Source organism: Bactrocera oleae, chromosome 2 (genome assembly GCF_042242935.1).
Source record: "Bactrocera oleae isolate idBacOlea1 chromosome 2, idBacOlea1, whole genome shotgun sequence".
Lineage (NCBI taxonomy): Eukaryota > Metazoa > Arthropoda > Insecta > Diptera > Tephritidae > Bactrocera > Bactrocera oleae.
Window position 1 is genome coordinate 77,729,148 of NC_091536.1, and position 20,579 is coordinate 77,749,726.

General features: G+C 36.3%; 1 protein-coding gene across 2 annotated transcripts in view; it reads left to right on the forward strand.

Annotated features, from left to right (window-relative positions):
* The window catches only part of Eip93F (Ecdysone-induced protein 93F), a 237,373-nt gene that overhangs the window by 82,811 nt on the left and 133,983 nt on the right, over nucleotides 1–20,579 (forward strand). For both annotated transcript variants that reach the window (XM_070105744.1, XM_014230386.3), the window contains exon 3: nucleotides 225–1,002. In XM_070105744.1, the coding sequence (XP_069961845.1) occupies nucleotides 909–1,002 (94 nt within the window). In that variant the 5' untranslated portion in view covers nucleotides 225–908. The remainder of the gene's footprint in view (nucleotides 1–224; nucleotides 1,003–20,579) is intronic.

Below are 20,579 nucleotides of genomic sequence, written 5' to 3' on the forward strand. Positions count from 1 at the left end.
CGGCTGTCAACAACACGCTTATTTTATGCGATTACCCTACCCTTGATCTCGCTCCTTCTCGCCACAGTCATCTGAATTGAGTTGTGCTGGTCCAAAATAGAAATTAGTTGTTGTATTTGTTGTTGTTTCTCTAATATAAATATTACATATATTAATTGCGTGGTGCAAGCAATATTCATAACTTGCTGGTTTCTATTTTTCTTTGCGTTTTGTTTTTTTTTCAGATATAATCAACAATAAGAACAACAACATTAGCAGCGTTTGCTAAGTAATAAATCAAAGCAGCCACGCAGCAGCCACATTCCACTTGAAACGTTCCAAAATGTGTCGACAACAAATCAGGAAATAACCGGAAATTGATACTTACGAAAGCTTGCAACAAGGCCACACGCAAACCGTTATTGCAAATAACTCACAAACATAAATATTATGCAAATATATAAATTTGTCTGTATGTGTGCAGTAATGCAATTGCTTTAAACCAAATGTGTTCAAAACTTTTTAGAAGAACGAAAATATTAACAAATATTTATTAATATTTGATAGCTAAAAATAAAAATTCTCTTTAAAAAGTAAAAGTTTTTAATAAAAAAAAAAATAATAATTTTTTTAAAAACTAAAACAAAAAACATTATATTACATTACTAACTTAAAAAAAAATTTTCGAAATCAAAATATTTTTTCACAACCCTTTATTTGGACTTATGCCCAACAACAACTGCAAATGCTCGCCATGACAGTAAGAATAATTAGCGCCCTTCGCCCACCGATTTGCTAATACGCCGCTAATACTTCTTCGCAGCACCCAGTGATTTTCTAACAAACTCAGTGATTAAAACATAAACATACATACATATACAAGATATAACATATAGATTACTTAGCAAACAGTTTTAGCTGGTTAAATCATGGCGGAATGCTCGTATGCCAGATGTCTGCAAGAACGTCGCTTAATTAAACGTGAACTCATGAAATGGTCCAAGGATATGTTGCATATAGTCGGTAAGTTCATAAGAATTTATATTTTAAAACAATTTTGCAAGAAATTTAATTTGCAAAGTTATTCTTTATTTGTAATTCAAAGTTTATTGTGGGATCTCTTATCAGTTTTATCAAAGAAAACTTCGATCATAGATATTTCTAATAGATGACACTGCAATCGATATCTCTCAAAATGTATTTAACAATTTTGCATTGCTTATTTGTAAACAGCATAATGAAGAAAATAGTGAACAAAGAATTTGCATCAATTTTGTGTTTAGAACCAAGTTTTGTGTGCGGAAGCATTGTGAAGGTTAGAAAAGGCTTATGCTTGCATGGCCAAATTTTAGACAGTGCAAGAACATACAGTTTTGAAACTTGAGGAAGATTATTATGAATGAACGCTATGTACAAGTAGACCACATACATAAATATTGCCCTGCTAACTAAAATCCTTGATAGAAAAATTTTGCTCAAATAAAGAACAGTTTCATCCGAAAGAAACTCACTTGACCAATCGGAAATGAATGAAAACCGCAGATAAATTATTTTTAACTTCCCGCTAATAAAATTGAAAATTTTCTGAAAATCGGGAAGATATTGGTTTCACCCCATTTTGCAAAAATCGCTTCCCCGAACATTTCTACGATGATGTCCGTATGTCTGTATGTATGTGTGTGTGTGTGTGTGTGTATGCGACCCTCTTATAACTTTTAAACGGCTCAACCGATTTGAATAAACTAAACGGCATTCCAAAGGGTTTCATTGCACTTTCGTGTGAGTTTGGACCCAATCGGACCAGTAGATTTTGAGAAATCTCAAAAATAAAAATTTTGAAAAATCGAATTTCTTCCAAACGACTTGACCGATCGACACCAAAAACTAATCAGTTCTAAACCTTGAAAAAACACATCGTTTGCCGCAAACCGGGTCGAAATCGGTTGATTTACTTGCTAGATATCGAAAACGAAAAATTTCGAAGAGCTCAAAAGCAGTGAAAAAAGCGAAATTTGAACGTTAGCGTATGAAATTAGAGGGAAGTTGCAGGGATGGCCCTTGAGGCCAACCGTTTTCCACATTTTTTTTTTTAGAAAAAAGTTGCCATAAAATTTAACTTAAATGGTTATAGGCCAACCTTATTTGCCATACAAACTGATCGATCGGAATCTAGTCCTTGTATGTAAAACTTTTTTATTTTACAAGATATATACACAAAATTTAGCATGAATTATTGTTAAAAGCAACCGTAAAATCTTCGAAGAAATTTATAAAATCCCACCACTATAGCATACGATCAATAAAAATCAAAATAAAAATCTGTTTACACACTTTGCTATAAGAAAGGTAACTGTTAAGGGTATTATCGCTTTCGCGTAGTCAAAGTTAACGTTGTGTTATACACTGTTCAGGGTATATTAAGTTTGCCACGAAGTTTGTAACAACCAAAAGGAAACGTAGAAGACCCTACAAGGTATACGAGTATAAGTATATAAATGATCAGCATGATGAGCTGAGTCATTTTAACCATGTTCATCTATCTGTCTCTCTGTCCGTACGTCTGTCTATTTGTATATATGCGAACTACTCCCTCAGTTTATGAGATAAAGATCTGATTTTTGGCACCTGTACTTTTTTCTCCAAGAAACTGCACATTTGTCCGAATGGCCGATATCGGACGACTACAGCATGTAGCTGCCATATAAACTAAACCATCGGAATCAAGCGCTTGTATGGAAAGCTTTTACATTTGACGAGATATCTTCACGAAATTTGGTATGGCTTATTGTCACAAGTAACGGTATAATCTTCAAATAAATTATTCAGATCGGTCAACTATAACATATAGCTGTCACACAAACCGAGCGATCAAAATAAAGAGAACGATATTTGTATACCCTTTCATGACATAAATTATACACCTGTGAAGGGTAGCAGAACTTTGGTGCTTTGCTGCTTCAATTTAACATATTTTCTTTATTTTTATTCTTTTTAAGTTATGTTATTTGATATATAATAATAAATGCAAATGGAGCATTAAGTAATAAATCAATATTTTAGTGACTAAAACAAGTCAAACATACTCTTCTTAAAAAAATATTCTAAAAATATTCTTAAAATGCAATTAGCCACTTAAATTCATACTACATCAAATCCTAAACCAAATAAGCACATGGTATTATCCCAGCTTTGGCATAAGCAGCAGTAGATGCTCATCCATAAGCGCGTAACATTTGTATTTCCTCTTCACTGCAACCAAATTGCAATCAAATTCAATTTTAATTACATTTTGGAAATGAATTTCGATATCATTTACCGTTGCAGTGTAATCGCATTTTTATAGCAGACACATCAGCAACACCCTGCCAACACAGCAACCCCTTACATAATGCATATACACAGGCGCAGGAAAGCTGCTATGCAAAACCAATAGGAGTTAGTGGAAAATCTATGTAAACAAACACATACATAAGTACTTCTATATATATATATATATATATGCATGTATATTTAGGTGTGTTGTTGTATAATTTATAAAGTAGGATATGGTGCAGGACACTTGCCGTGCACTCAGTTTTGCACTTAAAAATGCTTACGACCCGAAACCAATCTTCCACATTTCGTAATGTCACCGCAAGCCGAGCAAAATTTATAGCTCGGCCTCATTACTCCGGCAATGGAATTTAATATCCATCAATATATAAATTTTCTGTTGGTTTGACTGTGTGTATGGGTGTATGTGTGTAAGGTCGGGTTGGAAAGCTAAATATACCAGGAATGCCTAGGAACAGCTGCTGGCGTGTGTTTGAGTGTGAGTTTATCGCATTTCAGCCAATTTTTTCCGAGCTTATTTCTCTTTCGACTTTTATGCGTACATGTGTGCGTTTTCTAAGGCACACACACCAATATATTCACTCACACCAATACCACCAAATGCTTATTGCGCCAAAGGTATATGCATATAACTATTTGCTCATCCCATTTGTTGTTGTCATTTTTTTTTTTTTTTTTTGCAATATAGACTATCCACGCTTAGCGTTGTCTTTCTTTTTAGCTTGGCTCCTGCTGCCGCCAGACCCACTCGAGTGGTCGCTCGGTTGCTCGCCTGCTTGGTTCGTCGCTTAAGTATATATTCTGTTCGATAATTCCTCAATAATTTTAATTCCTTGTGCCGCCTTCCAGAAACTGGTGACCACAGCGCTCGAAATCCACTTCACTAATCTCGAGTAAAAATAATATAAAAGTAGTGGTATAAAATAAAAATGGCTAAGGCAATGTAGAAAAAAACTAAATAAATAAATAGCGTTTTTTATATACATAATAATTTTGAAGCGGGTAGCAACTCCTCGCAGTTTTTCGCTATCCACCTGCCTTTCGCTGGCCACCGATGAGTCCGCATGCCAGTCGCTGCCGCAAAAATTGCATTAGTGGAAGTGCCACAATTTTTTCCAGCATTCTCTTTATTTATTCGTTGGTTTGGTTTTTGCTTTGGCTAAATTTTTATTTTTGTATATAAAGTAAAGCACTTCTTACACATGGTCGCTGTTGTTGTTGCTGCTGCTACGCTCTCAGTTGGCGAAAAAATTCTCTCATTTTTATCCAACTCACACCAAAGTGGCCGTCCAGGGCCACTCATGCCATTCTCAAGTTGCGGAATTTTTTCGTGAATTCTTCTTTTTTAGTGCACTGAATTTTTTCCGTCTCCTTTTTTCTTGCTTCTTTGCTCTTCTATAGTTTACTTTACTACACTACCACACATATGTTATATGAAGGTATGCAATTTTTTCTATCCCAAATGTTTCATTTTGCTGCGAGCGGCAAAGCAACAGTAACTCAAGGATACATGAGGAGAAACATTTTAGTAGTATTTTATTCTCATATGTCCAGATTTTACAGCATTTATTGTTAAGAGCATTTTTGATATTTTATTGGAGAAGAGAATAAATTTTTTTTTCCAAAATTTACTTCTATTATTTTTTATAAATTTTCTTTTTTTATAAGTTTAATATTTATGGATTTGAAAAGGCCAACATTCAGTTCGGTTGGAAGACAATTAGAAATTTTAAACTTTTTTATTGTGGAATCTCGTAATGAAAAATGAATATATAAATCTATTAAAGAATACTATACAATTTTACCTTTTATGTTGGTGCACATCTTTATGTGCGGTTTTCAGTATGTCAAATTTAATGACGTCAAGCTCAAACCAATACATTTTTAATTTCGATAAAAGTGTTTTTACTGCGCTAAGAATTTAAAGTCAGATGACAGCAAATTGTAGAAATATTTTATACTAAGCTTTTTGGCAGCACAATTTTGACTTCTTTGATAAACCTTTCCGAGAGATTTGACTATAACTGTCATTGAGTTTGACATAGTGATAGCCGCACAAAATTAAAAGGTATGCACATTGTAAAATATTTTTAGTAAACGTACGTATTAAAGATGTAAAAAATGAAAAGAAAATGTGGTAAAAATGTCACAGTTTCAAAGTGTGCAAAAACTGTTGAAAATGTAGTCTTTTAACAGGGTTGAAAATATGCCTGCAATTATTACAGAATTATGACACGACTTGAACTAAAGAAATATAAACTAAATATGATTTTTTAATACTTCGTCAAAATTACTCACTATTAGAGGTAGTAAAACATCAATAATGATCAAATTGAATAATCATAAGTCTTTACAAAATTTTAAACTCAAAAAAATATATTAATTTTTAATGGTTTTTTCTTAGTCTCTCTTCAGTGCTCTGTTCTTTTCAAGTATTACTTTAGCTATAAAAAACAAACGGTCACCGGCTTCTGAGCAATATAATTATAATATACAGTATTTTGATCTAATTATAGTATGGGTATATGTATATAAGATACGTATCGAAAATTAGCTAGTAAAGTATAACACCTACATGTTAACGGACTTTTCAGTTTTATTAAAAACTTATATAAACAAATAGGTCAGAAAATTTTGCAGCCATATTTTTCAGTATCCAGTCAATTATTTCCAAACTTAGAACAACGTTTTTAAACTTTTTTTAGTTTTCCTTCATAGATCGATTTATGAGTTATTGGCTTAATCCCTATTCAATGTATTCTATCAGCAAATACGGAAGTTACTATAACCCACTTCAAATTTAATTTAGCCTTTTTCAACATCTGAAGAAGCCCCTGCATAGATAATGTTCAAACCTTGAATACGAAAAAGTTGTCTCAATGATCCTTCATAGATATTTGCCTATTATTTTAGACTAAGAATATTGCAATATGGTTTTTGCTATCAAAAGATGTTTGAATCATACTGGCATTGATTCTGTTAAATAATGTATAAACAGCACTTCTATTTTTCAAAATATTATTATAAAAATACTCGCAAGTAGGCATTAAGTATTAACTATGACGCGAAAAACATCTTATTTTCTTTTAGGAAAGTTTTTAGTAAATCTTTATCTATATAAGTATATATATATTTTAAATATTATCAATTATTTAGAAAAATCATATTTTAAATAAATCAAATTAAAATATTTTGAGCAATTATGGTTTTTTAATATTTCTATGCATAAACTAATATGCATATATTACTAAACATTACTCTTATAGAAGTACATATGTACATACTATTTACACTATATATACTTGTGAGGTCACTTGTATTTCACGTTACGTATACGCAGTAGTCTACTGCTTGCTTTATATGATGCCGATGGGAGGCACACCTGTTGAATGCAGTGGCTGGGTGGCAAAATATTTACGCAGCTGTGTGAATATAAAAGAAAAGTGAAGCAAATATTTGAAGGTACAAAATAAGTATTTCAAGAAACAGAGAACAGACTACTACAGAGTATGTTAGCTGCTCTCAGGAATATTTAAACTGCACACTGCAATTTTTTTCTACTCAATAACTAGTATTTAAAAAAGAATAAATTATGCGCTAAAAAATCAATACCCAATATATTCAATTAATATTGGCTGTAAACAGTAGTTTTATAGTGTAAAAGAGTATGGTTGTACTAAAGAACGGCAGAATTTTTCAATATTTCTCCAGATGTAAGAATCTTCAAATTGTATAGAAATCATCGATGCTTACTACATATGGGTTTGGTGTCATTTAATTTACAAATAGTTACGGATAGCTAACTAAAAAATTCACGAAAAAAGTAAAATAAATTAATAAACATAATTTCGAATAAAAAAAAAATTTTTTTTTAAATAAAAATAATAATAAAAACAATAAAAAAAACAAATTAAAAATAATTTATCACAATAATGGTTTAAAAAAAATGCAAACACAGATAATATACAAATCATTCATACAATTGAAAAATCCCTTAACTAGTCATAGGTACATATATATGTATATACATATATGGTATATGTGGTAAATTTCACCAGTAAGTAGCCTTCTTCTCATTTCTTTTTACTAGTGTTTTTTAATAAAACCTCTAATGAGAATTCGCAGCCATCAGCTTAAAAACAGAAATCTTCCTTAACGCCCAACCAAAACTAAAAAGCAATAAGATAAAAAAAATGACAAAAAAGACATGGCAACTAAAATTTACATTTAACCCTTTAACTACCACTTCACTTGGCAATAAACTAATTTGCCACACAGCAATTTTTTCGCACACCTAAAACCTTAAATATCGTAGTGTAATATACTTAACTTTGACGTGGTGAGGTGTAGCGGAGACACTTACATATATTAAAATACACTTGCACTCACTCTTCAACATACAACAACGTAACATGTCGCAAAAAAAATGTAAGAAAAAACAACAAAAAATATTTAGCTGCCACAACCACTTGTTAGCTGTAGCGGCGAACTCATTATACCCGCCGGACAATTGGGGTCCAGCATTCGTGCGCTCGTTGCCGACGTCTACTATACTGCTTTCGTGGCGAGCACTTCCGCCACCCAAGTCAAGTCTTCGCAGACGAGAACTGCTTAGTTTGTATTTTGGAAGACAACACTTTTTTTTTACTTCCACACATACATATGTACATGTTTATATACATGCTATTTCGACGCCGATGTCGTTCAATGCGACAAATATCTCACTCTCTTTCGCCGTTATATTCTTTATATACTTGCGTTTATATTTTATAAATATTTTTATATTTTTTTATTTGCTTCCTCGCTTGCTCTAGAATTTTTTCTTTGCGCCCCAATATTGCTGAATCCCGAATCACGCTCGTTCCATACTTCCAACTACGCCCCGCATAGCTCGCCTAAAAATAGACGAAATCGAAGCTAACACATTTTTCCAGCGACAATTTTCGTTGTGTGTGCTTAAAACGTGCATAAGTGTCTATTAGAAATCGGCGAACGAGGTGGCAACACCTATACCCAAAGACGACGTGCAACAGGCACACCCCACACACTGTAAAGATGCAATGCTAGATAACTAACCGTACTCAACTGCGCTACTTTCACCCTACCACCACCCTCTCCAAACAAAACCTCTTTCAAAAAATAAAAATAATAATAATAATAAGAAAAGCTCCCGCGCCACGACGACAAGCTGAAATCTACCGACTGCACTATCAACACTATTACCAATAGCAACAACAACTACAACAATGGCATTGCAGGTCGCACGACATGAAGGTCGGCAACGAAAATATCGAGCCATCTAAGCGCACGAAGCGGCAACGGCGACGGCGACGGTGACCGAAAGCTACTAAAGCGCCGAAAGAGGTTTTCGTCGCTTTCACAGACACCCATGCATGTATATGTGTATATGTGTGTGTGTACTTATATTATGTACTAGTTATACTTTTCGGTTGGCGTTGAATAGGGTTTATTTTGGTTGTTGCATTTTTTGTGCCGAATATCATCGTCGTTGGCAAACTTCGGCGCTCACATCGGGCGCTGTTGCTTTGGCGCTTATTTTTTGTATGCTTTTTTGTCGATCACAGCCGGTGGGCGGCTGGTATGAGTTTCGAATATAGTTAAGTTTTTATCCTTGCTACACTCTTCCTCCTACTTAGTTGCGCTTATGTAGGTCTTGGCTGCTTATACAAGTTGTATCGCTCGGCTTGGCTTGACTGGTGCGAGCGTCTTTATCACATAACAACATCCACTTGTGGATTCAGCAAAGGCTGCATTTCTTTTTCAGATAGGATACAGTTGCAATATGGTATTATCGTATATATTTATAGAATATATGGTACATACAAAAATATATACGTGCATATACAGTTAGGTACGTGTGTTTGGGGAGATTATAGGTTAAATGGTAGCGGGATATACTTTTATGGGAAGATAGTGTAAAGGCATAAATGGAGTACTTTATGTAACAGTGCTCGTTGGGAAATTAACTCAGTTAAAGCCATTTATGACTGGGGAGTTATAATATTTTTAAACGGAGAGTTTATATAATATTGTCATATGTCAATGTTCTACCGACATGTGGGCGTAGGAGTCCCTCGATCAAATTCATACTGGAAGTCTGGAGCAGAAACACTAATACAAAATTATATTTATATGGATGGCTTCGACCCGTGTTATAATATCCATGCACTGACAGTACACGCTTTAGTACTTGTGATGCCATCTCAACAAAATGGGCTAAGGGAATAAGAAGCTATCAGCGTACATTTTAAATATCAAAATCTTCGGTATAAAACCCTTCAAATAAAACTCTTTCCAAAAAAGAACTTCATTTTGATCGTCAGTTTATATGGCAGCTATATTTTATAATGATCCGATCTGAACAATTTATTCTGAGATTATAGCGTTGACTTGAAAACTAATTCATGTTAAAATTCGGGAAGATATCTTGTCAAACCAAAAAGTTTTCGGTACAAGGACTTGATTTTGATCATTCAGTTTGTACAACCACATGACGTAAAAATTGTTTAATTAACAGGGCTCAAATGATGAGGTAATTATTATAATATGACAAAGGTATGTTTTATCTACGTTTGAAGTGCGAGTACTACAGAGGTACTAACGAAGAAAGTTAATAAGAGATTATAAAAGATCATTACAAAAACCAAAAGAACTTATCGAATAAACTGAACAGTTGAAATCTGGATGCCAGCTAAACCTTTCTTTACCTCAAACACTATTGCCGCTGATTAGTTCCTCAGAACCCAAAAAAGAAAATCATACCAAATTCTTCGGCATTACAATAACACCAAAAAAGAATAAATGGCTTACAACAGCGACATCTAAGCACCTGCGCCTTTGACTTTGCAATCTATACGCCTTTATCTTCGCACAAACACTGACTTGATGCAACATGCAACAAGCGTATTCTACACACAAAGCATATCAATACAGGATACTTGTGTAGCAGACTGGACGCACTCGGTAGCAGACGATGGGGGCAACGACTAACCGAAGACAACTTGGAACTGAAAACTACTTGCATACAAAACGACATTTGGAAGCGAAAGGGTGTGAGAGAGTGGGAAAGAGAATGCGAGAGAAAGAGAGAGAGCCAAAATCAAACTAACGAGGAGAGTACTAAAATTTGCAATAACAAATAGTGTTAACCGAATAGAAGGATGTTAAGGCGGCTACGTCTAGAATGGCTGGTGGCTGCAATGAATGAACTGAATGGGTTGTGTCGTGAGTCTACCGAGGATGAATGCATGTAATGGCTGGGGTTGGATATTAGTTTTTTATGTATGTGCCAATGTATATGTGTAGCGAATTTTTTCAAACCGTTTTTAGGTTATATTTTTACGAGTCGTATTCGGCTGCCGCTTTCTTCGTTCGTAGTGTTGCCAGGCGTTTGGAGCTTTTCGTTGGTACACAACCAGCCAAACAACAACAACAACAGCATAGTTATACTAAAAATTAGAGCGAACACAGCTAAACTAACGAAAAAACACTGTGCGGCGTCGCGGCGGCAGTAACGAAAAGCATTGCAGGCAGCAAGTGGCTTCAGCGCATTGTGTGCGGCGTTGACAAAAGCAACAACTACAACAACAACAAATTGGTAAAAGGATGGAAAAAAGCACAATAACAACAAGTTTGACTGTTAAAAATGTGCTGCCGAGTGAGATGCCACAAGTGGGTGGTGTTACGTGCGCCGGTGGTATGTGTTGCATGCCGTTAGTGGCGCCCGTTGCGCCCTCTATGCAGCATATACAGCGCCACAACTAGTAGTAGTAAGTAATAGTGGTAGTTGTAGTTGTAGTGGTACTTGTGGTTCTAGTTGTATTTGTAGTCGTGTGTGTTTTGTCAGGGTTGTTTCGGCGCACAGCACTCAGCGTGCTGCAACCAGTTTTCGGGTTGGTATTTGGGATTTTAGCAGAGCGTTTGCTGGTCGGGTGTGGGTCGTTGCTGGCACTACTGGCAATGATAGCGGTGGCAGTGAGGGCGTCACCATTGCACGCCACACAGCCAAATGTTGGAATTTCAGCACACACACACACATATTACAGCCTTGGAACTACTGTCTGCGACTGTGTGAGGTGGGTTGGCGCATACCGTTCACTCTGCCACACCGCTTGTTTCGTTGTCCACATTTCGGCTGTTTATTTTTATTTGCTGCTCGTTTGTTGCATTTTTTCTGCTGCATTTTCGGTATTGGACAGTCTGAGTGGGTGGCGATGTTGTGTGCTAGCGCTGGCGCTTGTTGAGATGGTCGATTGGATGGTTGAATTCGGTATTAGTTGGCATTTCTTTGGCGGAATTGGGACAACCCACCAACGATGCGCGTCGATTTTGTGCCGATGGTTGGCAGTTAGGCGCTGCCGTATAGGGGGTGGACGGGCTGGTGGATGGCGGTCGCTTTGGTTGTGTGGTTCGTCGTCATCGTTTAGTACCTCGCCTCCCAGCTTCATTCGACTCAGTATGACACGACGCTGTGGCGCGCTGAGTGGCATTTAACTTTTGGTTTTCTTTTTGCATTTTAGATGGCCGAATAACGTAATGCAATTCTGGGTGAAACAGTGTTGTTGCTCTTGTAAGCTTGTGCTAGTCTATAATTGTATTGTGGCAGAGTAGTTCTGCATGTTGCTGCCACATGTTTGGTATATGTGATTATTTAAGGTTGCTTCTTTAGAAAATCGTGGAGATTTAGTACCGTTATTGTTGGACGTGATCAGCTGTAAGCAATTATTGTATTTGGATAATTTGAGGATTGGATTATAAAGATGCAAGTGCCGTTATGTTTCGAACATATGAGACGAAGTCAGATGACGGTTCTTTGCCATACGAGATATCATATACGTGGACCAAAGGCAACCCTTAAAGAGCCAATTTTTGATGGTCCAGGAGGTAAAGCAAAGCTTCGGTTTGCATGATTACATAAGGTTTATGTTTGGATAGGTAAAATCTTGGAGATCACTTGACATTCTACAATGTTGATTGTCCTTGCTGTTGTTGTAGCGACATAAAACATGACTCACATATTTTTGAGGAATACTGCCAAGTTAACAGTCTTAATCCAAATACAAATTCGGGTTCGTTCCGATTATGTGGACACGACTGTTATGGAAACACGAAATATTGCTGTTTAGAATTGGCCGCCTAACTACTTTGAGCTGTAGAGCTTAACATTTATCACTGGGCCTGTTCCGATATTTTATTTACAAATTATGGCCCAAGCTTTTTTATACTTTTCGAAAATAGTTTTGGAAATTCTTTTTAATATTAGTACCCATTTGGAACTGACTTCTTGCCTTCATCTATTTATGTCGCTCTGTATATCCGTAAATTCTTTTATAATGTATCTTTCTAAGTTATGAGTTTTCGGTTTGAACTGCCACTGGGTATTCGAAGTCGAAACATTTAAAAGATTCTGCGGCTTATACGGATAAAGAGCTTCGGGTTCGCCATGACCCAACTGACAAACGTCTTTTGCTGAAGGTTAAACTTTTGGGGCTTTAGAAAGCTACCAAACCAAACCGCCTTAATATGTGCACGTATGTTACAACTTATTCGACTTTACTTCGCTTATTCTGTGACCCAAACAGGCTTAATTAAATCTCATTAATTATAAAGCTTCTCAGATCAGATCACACATTCTTCGTACCAGCATTGTGCTATTCACCATATATTTTCATTGGAACCTTACCATGAATTGATTACATTTATAAAAGAAAGAGATAATCTGGCAACCCAAATCTTCCAAAACGTTAAGCTGGCGAAAAACTTCGAGCATAAGGTAATCAGGCGTAGACACAAACCTAATTTCATTGGTGTGGGCGCTAATGCAACTTCACTACAACAACAATAACATTTACAGCAACAACAAGACGACTATAATAGCAATCGTTGGTTTTCACGAGGAAGGACAAAACGCAAAATGCCAAAGAATGAGACGGAAAAAGTATAAAACCCGCAACGAGGGGGGGTGCAACAAGAGCCAACAGCGAATGGCTAAGAGAAGTGGTGGAATTGAGGACGACAGACAGACGTGCGAGAACGATAGCAAGGACGCGTCGACGCTATACATTATATTGCAGCAGTTTTTTTTTTATGCAACACAAGGATGAGTAGACGAAAGTAGAATGCAATATCGAGCGTTGTCGACGAAAAGAATGGCAAGGAAATGAAATGAGGTGGCAAAAAATGGGGAATGCAATGAAATAGCTAAGTGAAGCAGTTAAGAAATAAGTGAAACGCGGTGGATGGGCAAGTGCACCGTATTTGTTTTTGCTGCTGGCGAGCGACCGACGAAAAAGTTTTTGTCGTTTGGAGCGGCGTTTGTAAAGAAAAAACAAAAATAATGGAAAAAAAAACACAAGAAAACTAAAAAAGTCAACCAAATGAGCCAAGCGACAACTACAACAAATAGAAGCAGCAAGTGCAGAGCGTAACTACTGCGGGTTGCACGAGCGAAGGCAAAAGGCGGCAGGACGCCGACATTGGGTGCGTTGGGTGTAGAAAAATTGAAAAAAATTGAGACGAACGAAAAAATTTATTCGATTGGGTGGGCGCTGGACAAAATCAACACTTTTGTTGTAGCCAGCCCGAGCGCGCCAATGGTTGTTGTGATTTTTTACCGACTTTGATAAGCGGCGTGGCTACGCGCATGCAACAGTGTGCAGCGTAGCAAGGTGCAAACACACACATGCACTATCAAACCTAATACAACTACACACACAAATACAGGCGCTTGCTTAGAAAAAATATATAATGTGCGAGCAGACATGCCACATAGCGTTGCATGCGTGTGCGCGCGCTCCAAGGATGCAAGAGACGAAAAATATAAAAGTTCTATACAAATTCGTTGGCGCGCGCGTATGAGGGGCAGCATAACGACATAGAGCGCTTGTCAGCAAAGCACTATTTTGCTCTGCGCCTGTGTATCTGTATGTGTGCGCGCCAGCAACAAATGCAAAGCACCAAAACAAAACAAAACAAAAAAAATAAACCAAAAAATACAGCAAACGCCAACAAGGAAACGGCGAAAAACTATATAAAAGTTTTTTGAAAAGTTTCGTGTGCTCGAAAAAAGTTTCGTCGTCGTTGTCCTCGTTGCAAGCGGCGCTGCCTGTTGCTTGTGACTGTGGCGCTGACGTCAGCGCTGCGCCACTGGGTGGGCGCCACACTCGTTGTTTGTATATATTCTATATATGTGCGTGTTGGCGCGGCCTGTTGCATTGTAGCGCTTGGTGTTATTGCTCTTCTTCTCGCTTGCTTACTGCTTTTTATGACGCTGCCTCAAATAGTTTTGGGTGTTGCGCTGCAGTTTGGGGCGACAACGCCATTTTTCGTCGTCGAAATTGAATATACTAAATATACCATATATACATACATACATATATATATATATATATATACATAGTATATAAGCAGCAATGTTGCTTGTGTTTATGTAAAAACTATCCATGTACGTGTGTTTGTGTGTGGCAAGACATTTTGCACGACGACACAGGCCAGGCCTGGCTGCTGCTGCTGTTGCTGCTGGCTGGCATTGTGCAACAAGTGAGTTTGGCAACGGCAAGCAACCCAACAGGACGACAACGACTCGTCGTGAATTTAGCAAACCGAAACCACTTGTAGTGTGCGCGTCAACACAATTGCACTGGCACGGCGTGCGGCACTTTTGCCACTTGCCACATGCTAACGCAAACCGTTTGCGTTCGGTGTTTGCCGAAAAACTTTACAAATTCAATGAACGAACAACAAGCCATCAACAGCTTGCAGCGTGCAACAGGCAACAGATGGTTAAGCGCTGTTTGTGCAATTTAACGGTATTTGCATTGCCTTTTTTCGGCAAATGCATTTGCAGTGGTAATTGAGGCAGCCCCATTTAACTAGCGCGTACAATCGCTTTGTCGTATTTGTGCCATTTGTTGTTATTGTTGTGTGCGTATTGATATTTGCACTTGCCATGCAATTGCTAGTGTGTGTTAACAGTAAACAAGTAATAGACAGACAACTGTTGCTCCTTGCCGCCACAAGTTGACATTTAGCATTCGTCATTTGCATGCTGTGGCATACATTTAGGCGTACGAGCGCATAGCTACGCAATTGCACACGCATAACGGTGTTTGTGTGTAGCGCCTATATGTATTTGGATGAGTTTGCGTGTGTGTGTGTGAGTGTATCCAAAAGATCAAAGTGACGAGTGATGACACATAACTCTGACATGCCGTGCAACTACTCACAGCTGTTCACTTCCGGTGCATACTACGAAGTGTTTGCGTGTGTGCGTAAAGCACAAATATAGTTGAAAAAGTGAATGGAAAGCAATTAAAGTAATATTAAAAACAATTTGAAATATTTTTTTAATGACTTAAGTGCATAATAAAAAAAACTTTGTAGAAATTGATAAAACTCTAATCTAAATTAAATGAAAATTTAAATCAACAAAATTTGTGTTACCTTTGTGCGAGCATGTGGTTCAAATTGAGGTAAGTATAAAAATAAAGATTATGCAAAATTGGCAAAAATTAAAAATTATTGGAAAAATTCGTGCCATATGCTGACATCTGTGCTTCTCTTAGGGTGTTGTTACATAACCAACGCCTGAGCAAATCATGAAGTACTAAGTTTCAAGAGCGAACTAATGGATATTATGTTAATATGCTCGGTTTTTGGAAGTCATTTTAATATTTCGGCATTGGCGTGACAATTTTATTGATAAAAAACCGTTAAAAGCTTAATATTCTCGCGAAATTTTCGATCTCTCTATAAGTTTAGTGTAAAAATCTTGCTTTGGTGTACTTAAGTGTAACAGCATTTTGCAGCTCATGTCCACTATACCTTTATTCGTTATTTCATTAAAAATATATACTTTTTTCGCGCTTTAAACATTGTTTGCACTTTAAATTTATATTACTTGCATTTTGTAGTGTGCTTTAGTAGCAAAAATATCGTTGAAATTGCAACTGATTCTTTAGTCACTGTCTAGCCTTTTAACTATAGATTTTATATACAAAAGGAGGAAAGTTCTAAGATGGAAAAATACTTTTAGGTGTTGCAAACCTATCTATTAAAATGTGTAGCAAAATAATTCAACGAGCATTATTCAAAGAAATTGAATGGTTTAAAATCAATTTTGGTATCTTATTTACTTATACAATAAGTCATAGACTCAATTAGGTTCATTGCTATATTTTGCATGTCGGAAATATTAATATTAAGATCAACCAAGTTAACTCTAATGAGAAGTTTGAAAGTTGTATATAACTCCTATAAATTTTCTTGTATAAGGTAAATGGCGGCTAAGACCAGATGATCACATTTTATACAGTTTTGGTATTACAACATATAATATCATAACTAGAAATTAGGGCTCTCTGAATTTCATTAAGAAACATCACATATTAATGAATATATAAGGTATAAAGAAAAGCGTTTGTTTTAAAATATTAGGTATTTGCGGACTTAAGGAAGTGATGCCCTGATTTCATTCTTTTTAAGCAAGACGATACACTATTATTAGAAAGAGATTATTTATAAATTTCATTAAGATTTCTTACACATTGACCGATAGATGTGGTATAAAGTCAAAAGGAAGTTCGAAAATATTCATAGGTATTAGATATAAACAGCAAATAGAAGTATTTCGCGATTTTACGCATTTTTGGCACAAGCACATGCTGTCAGCACAATAATATTCTCCCCGAATTTCGATACTAGGCCACACAGATTGACCGATGTGTTCGGTAAAAAAAAGCAGAAATATGCACTGGCGTCCAAATATTTGGTGTTTGGCTCCTTGCAAAAATATGGTCCGGTTTGGACAATTTTTGGGCTTATGATGAAGTACCTTGAAAGCGCTATTTGTACAATATTTTATTCTGATAACTTCATCGATGTTTGACTTACATACACACTGTAAAGTGAAAGAATCAGTGGGAATTTAAAAATATTGTTATATGGAAAGTAGGTGTGGTTATTATCATATTAAGCCCGTTTTTGCACAGTGACATAGGAAAATTAAGATAATATTACCTACCGGATTTGTTTAAAATTGCTGTAATAGGTCCGGAGATGTGGGATTTCCCTAAATGTGGGCGGTGTCACGCCCATTGCCCAATTTTTTATTTGCTCATATAAGCGATGCCACGCCCTTTTAAAAAAAAAATTGTAGCCAACAGATGTTCTTTTATATTGCCATCCCCTCTACTAAATTACAATTTTTCATCTAAATTTAGTGCATACCTATGGCACTTTGTACGTTTTCTTTTAACGGTACTTTGTGGGCCTGCCAATATTTGTAGACCAATTCCGCATATCTGCAATACCAATACTACTTGGGTGCCAAGGAACACGTGTACGAAATTTCATCACAAAACTATCTCGATTAATTTTAGGTGATACAAACAACCGTTAGGTGGACAAAACTATAATCCTCTGTTACAACATGCTGCCAAAGTATAATTATTCTGACGATTTCCGTTAAAGAATTATTTCGCTTCTAGTAGTTACGAACACAATAAATATAAATAAGTTAGACGTGGTTACTGCCTTATTTCGCCCATTTTGCCACCAAGCATGTTCAATATGTTAAGTTTCGCATGGAGAATACTGTAAAGACGGGCAGATGCGATAAAATAATTTTAATTATTACTTATATTTCGTGTTAAATATGTTAATTCTACATATATCATAAAATTTAAAAATATGTCTGTTTAATAATAATTATGAACAATTATATCTATTTTTTTTTTGAAAATCGTTCTATAATAGTTTTGAGTGAGTTAAAATAATATATACATATAAACTCAGTACTTCGGTTGATAGTTTTTTATCGAGTCAGCATTCTTTGACAGTGTTTTTTCTCTCGCGCTAGTATTAAGCTCAAAAGTATCTTGTAAAATATATATATATACTTGTATATATATATATATATAATATTATTTTTTTTTATATTCAATTTACTTAACATACACATAGTTAGAATAATCCGATTTAGGCTATATTTTGTTTAAAACGTATTCTTTCGATAAGTGGTTGCCTGTTTGAAGGTAGTTGCATAATGCCACTCTCATATAAACCCTCGTTCATATATCCAGTCGATTTTCAAAGACTTCTCTTCAAGCGAATTTTTCACCAGCAAAATTATTCGCCTTAGACAAGAACAGTTAGTAATCACTTGGTGGCACAGGTTCAGACTATAAGATGGTTGCATAAGAACCTCCCAACCAAGCTTCTGGAGCTTTTGGTGAATCAATATAAATATATGTGGTTCAGCGTTGTACTGATAGAACACTAAAGCTTCCTCCACACGATGCAGTTGCGGACAGCACAGGTGCGAATTAAGAGTTTGGCTGTAGGGGAGAAGCTCGTAGTAGATTGCCAGCCAGTCCCACCAAACACATAGAAAAACAATGCTAATTCTTATGGCCGGCTTGGCCACGTTGGCCGAAGTCATCCACTTTTCTAGTAAGCACTCGCTACATGAAAGGAACGATTTTATTGCGATTTAGCAGTGATTCGTAAAATTAAGTTCCGTCCATGAGGTACTGTTTTACGTTAACTCGTGTGGTATCCCTGCATTTAGTTTTTTTTTTTTTTCTGTATGCAGCCCTATTTAAATTCTTCCATACGACTTTTTGTGCAATTTTAAGCTTTTTAGCAATCGAAGCAGTTACTACATAGTGGTCGGACTCAACGATTTCCATTTTTTTTTATCAATATTTTGTAATTGGCAGTTAATGTATCACATTTTTCTCTGCCTAAAATATGATGTATTCTTTGCTAGTATCCAGCTTTGATACGTGCCCAAGCAATACTGAGTACAGTTATCACAAAACTATCGGAGACGTTGTTTTAGTATGAAATTTTATCTTTCTAACGCTATATAGCGTAACTCGATCGCACTTACACAACGCAGCATACAATTTGTTAAAGCCATTTATTAGAAAAAGAATGAAACTTTTGTTTTACTAACCCTTTCAAATCCGGATCTGTTGAATTTTAGACTTATGTTATACTTCCTTCTTTTATAATATGTAAGATATATGCAAGCTAACCCAATTTTATTTGTTTTGTCAAACCAATTTTTTGCCACAACTTTGCCTTTCATGTTACTCTGTTTGCTAATTATTTACTAGATTTCTCCAATTTCAGTTGTTTCCATACTTTGCACATCTAGGTTGAGTTCAGCCACAATATCCGAGAATCCTTCAGAACTTTTTTGAAAGCCCAACTTAACGTTGAGTGAATTAAAGTTCATTTTTACAGCTTCATGCAGCTCATAACCTACACTTGAGCGAACCGAAGTGGATGCTCAAAAACTTTATTCTTTATTCAATGCATAAAGATATTTCATAAGACGAAAGTCAAAGAGTAAATTGATTTCAGTTTCTCAAATCCTTGCGCCCACACACACATACTCACGCGCATGCAAACACAAAATGCACAAAAACAACAACAACAACAGCGTTATAAAAGTCAGTAAAAAGTAATAGCCTCAATAACAGTTTACGTGCTCTTGCAACAAATGCAACAAGTTGCACATATCAGACACGTGTGTCCATCTGTGCGTGCGTGTGTGGATGCAGCGGCGGAGGTGCTGGTGACAACAACTGCCACGACGTCACACCAAAAGTCGTCCAAAAGTCGTCAAAGTTTAAGTTTTAAGAAGTCCTCGTGCAACGGTTGCGACGCTTCAAACTTTAAGGCAAACAAGCCAGCCAGTTGAGGCAACAAGTAAACGTGCAACTTGTAGATGCAACATACTTCGCGGGTGACATACACACAAACACACCCACACACATAATGGGTTAAATGGTGTATTACACCGTTATTGAAGATATTTCGTAAGAATGAGCCGTTGACACCGAAGGCAGAGGGTGGGGCGGGATGTGCGTGTGTTAGTAGTAAATATTTAACAAGAAACTGTTGCATGAAGTGGCTGTGAGAGCCAGGACGTAAGTTTCGAGTAGACAAAATATGATAAATGAAATGAAAACGACGGCAAAGAATGGCGGAGGCTGACGGAGGTGGAGGAATCAAAAGCGAAGACAAAACTAGCGGAAGCACACATAAGCATAACACATAATACATAGTCTTACATACACTATCCCTGAAGTATAAAGCATAATAAATAACAGTTACTACTCACACACTGACAATATTGTTTAGTGCGCGGCGCGGGGCCGGGAAGTGGTGCACCAAAAGTGCTTAATGCTGCACAATAATAGCAGCAACAATATAAAGCTTTTCAACAGTTACAC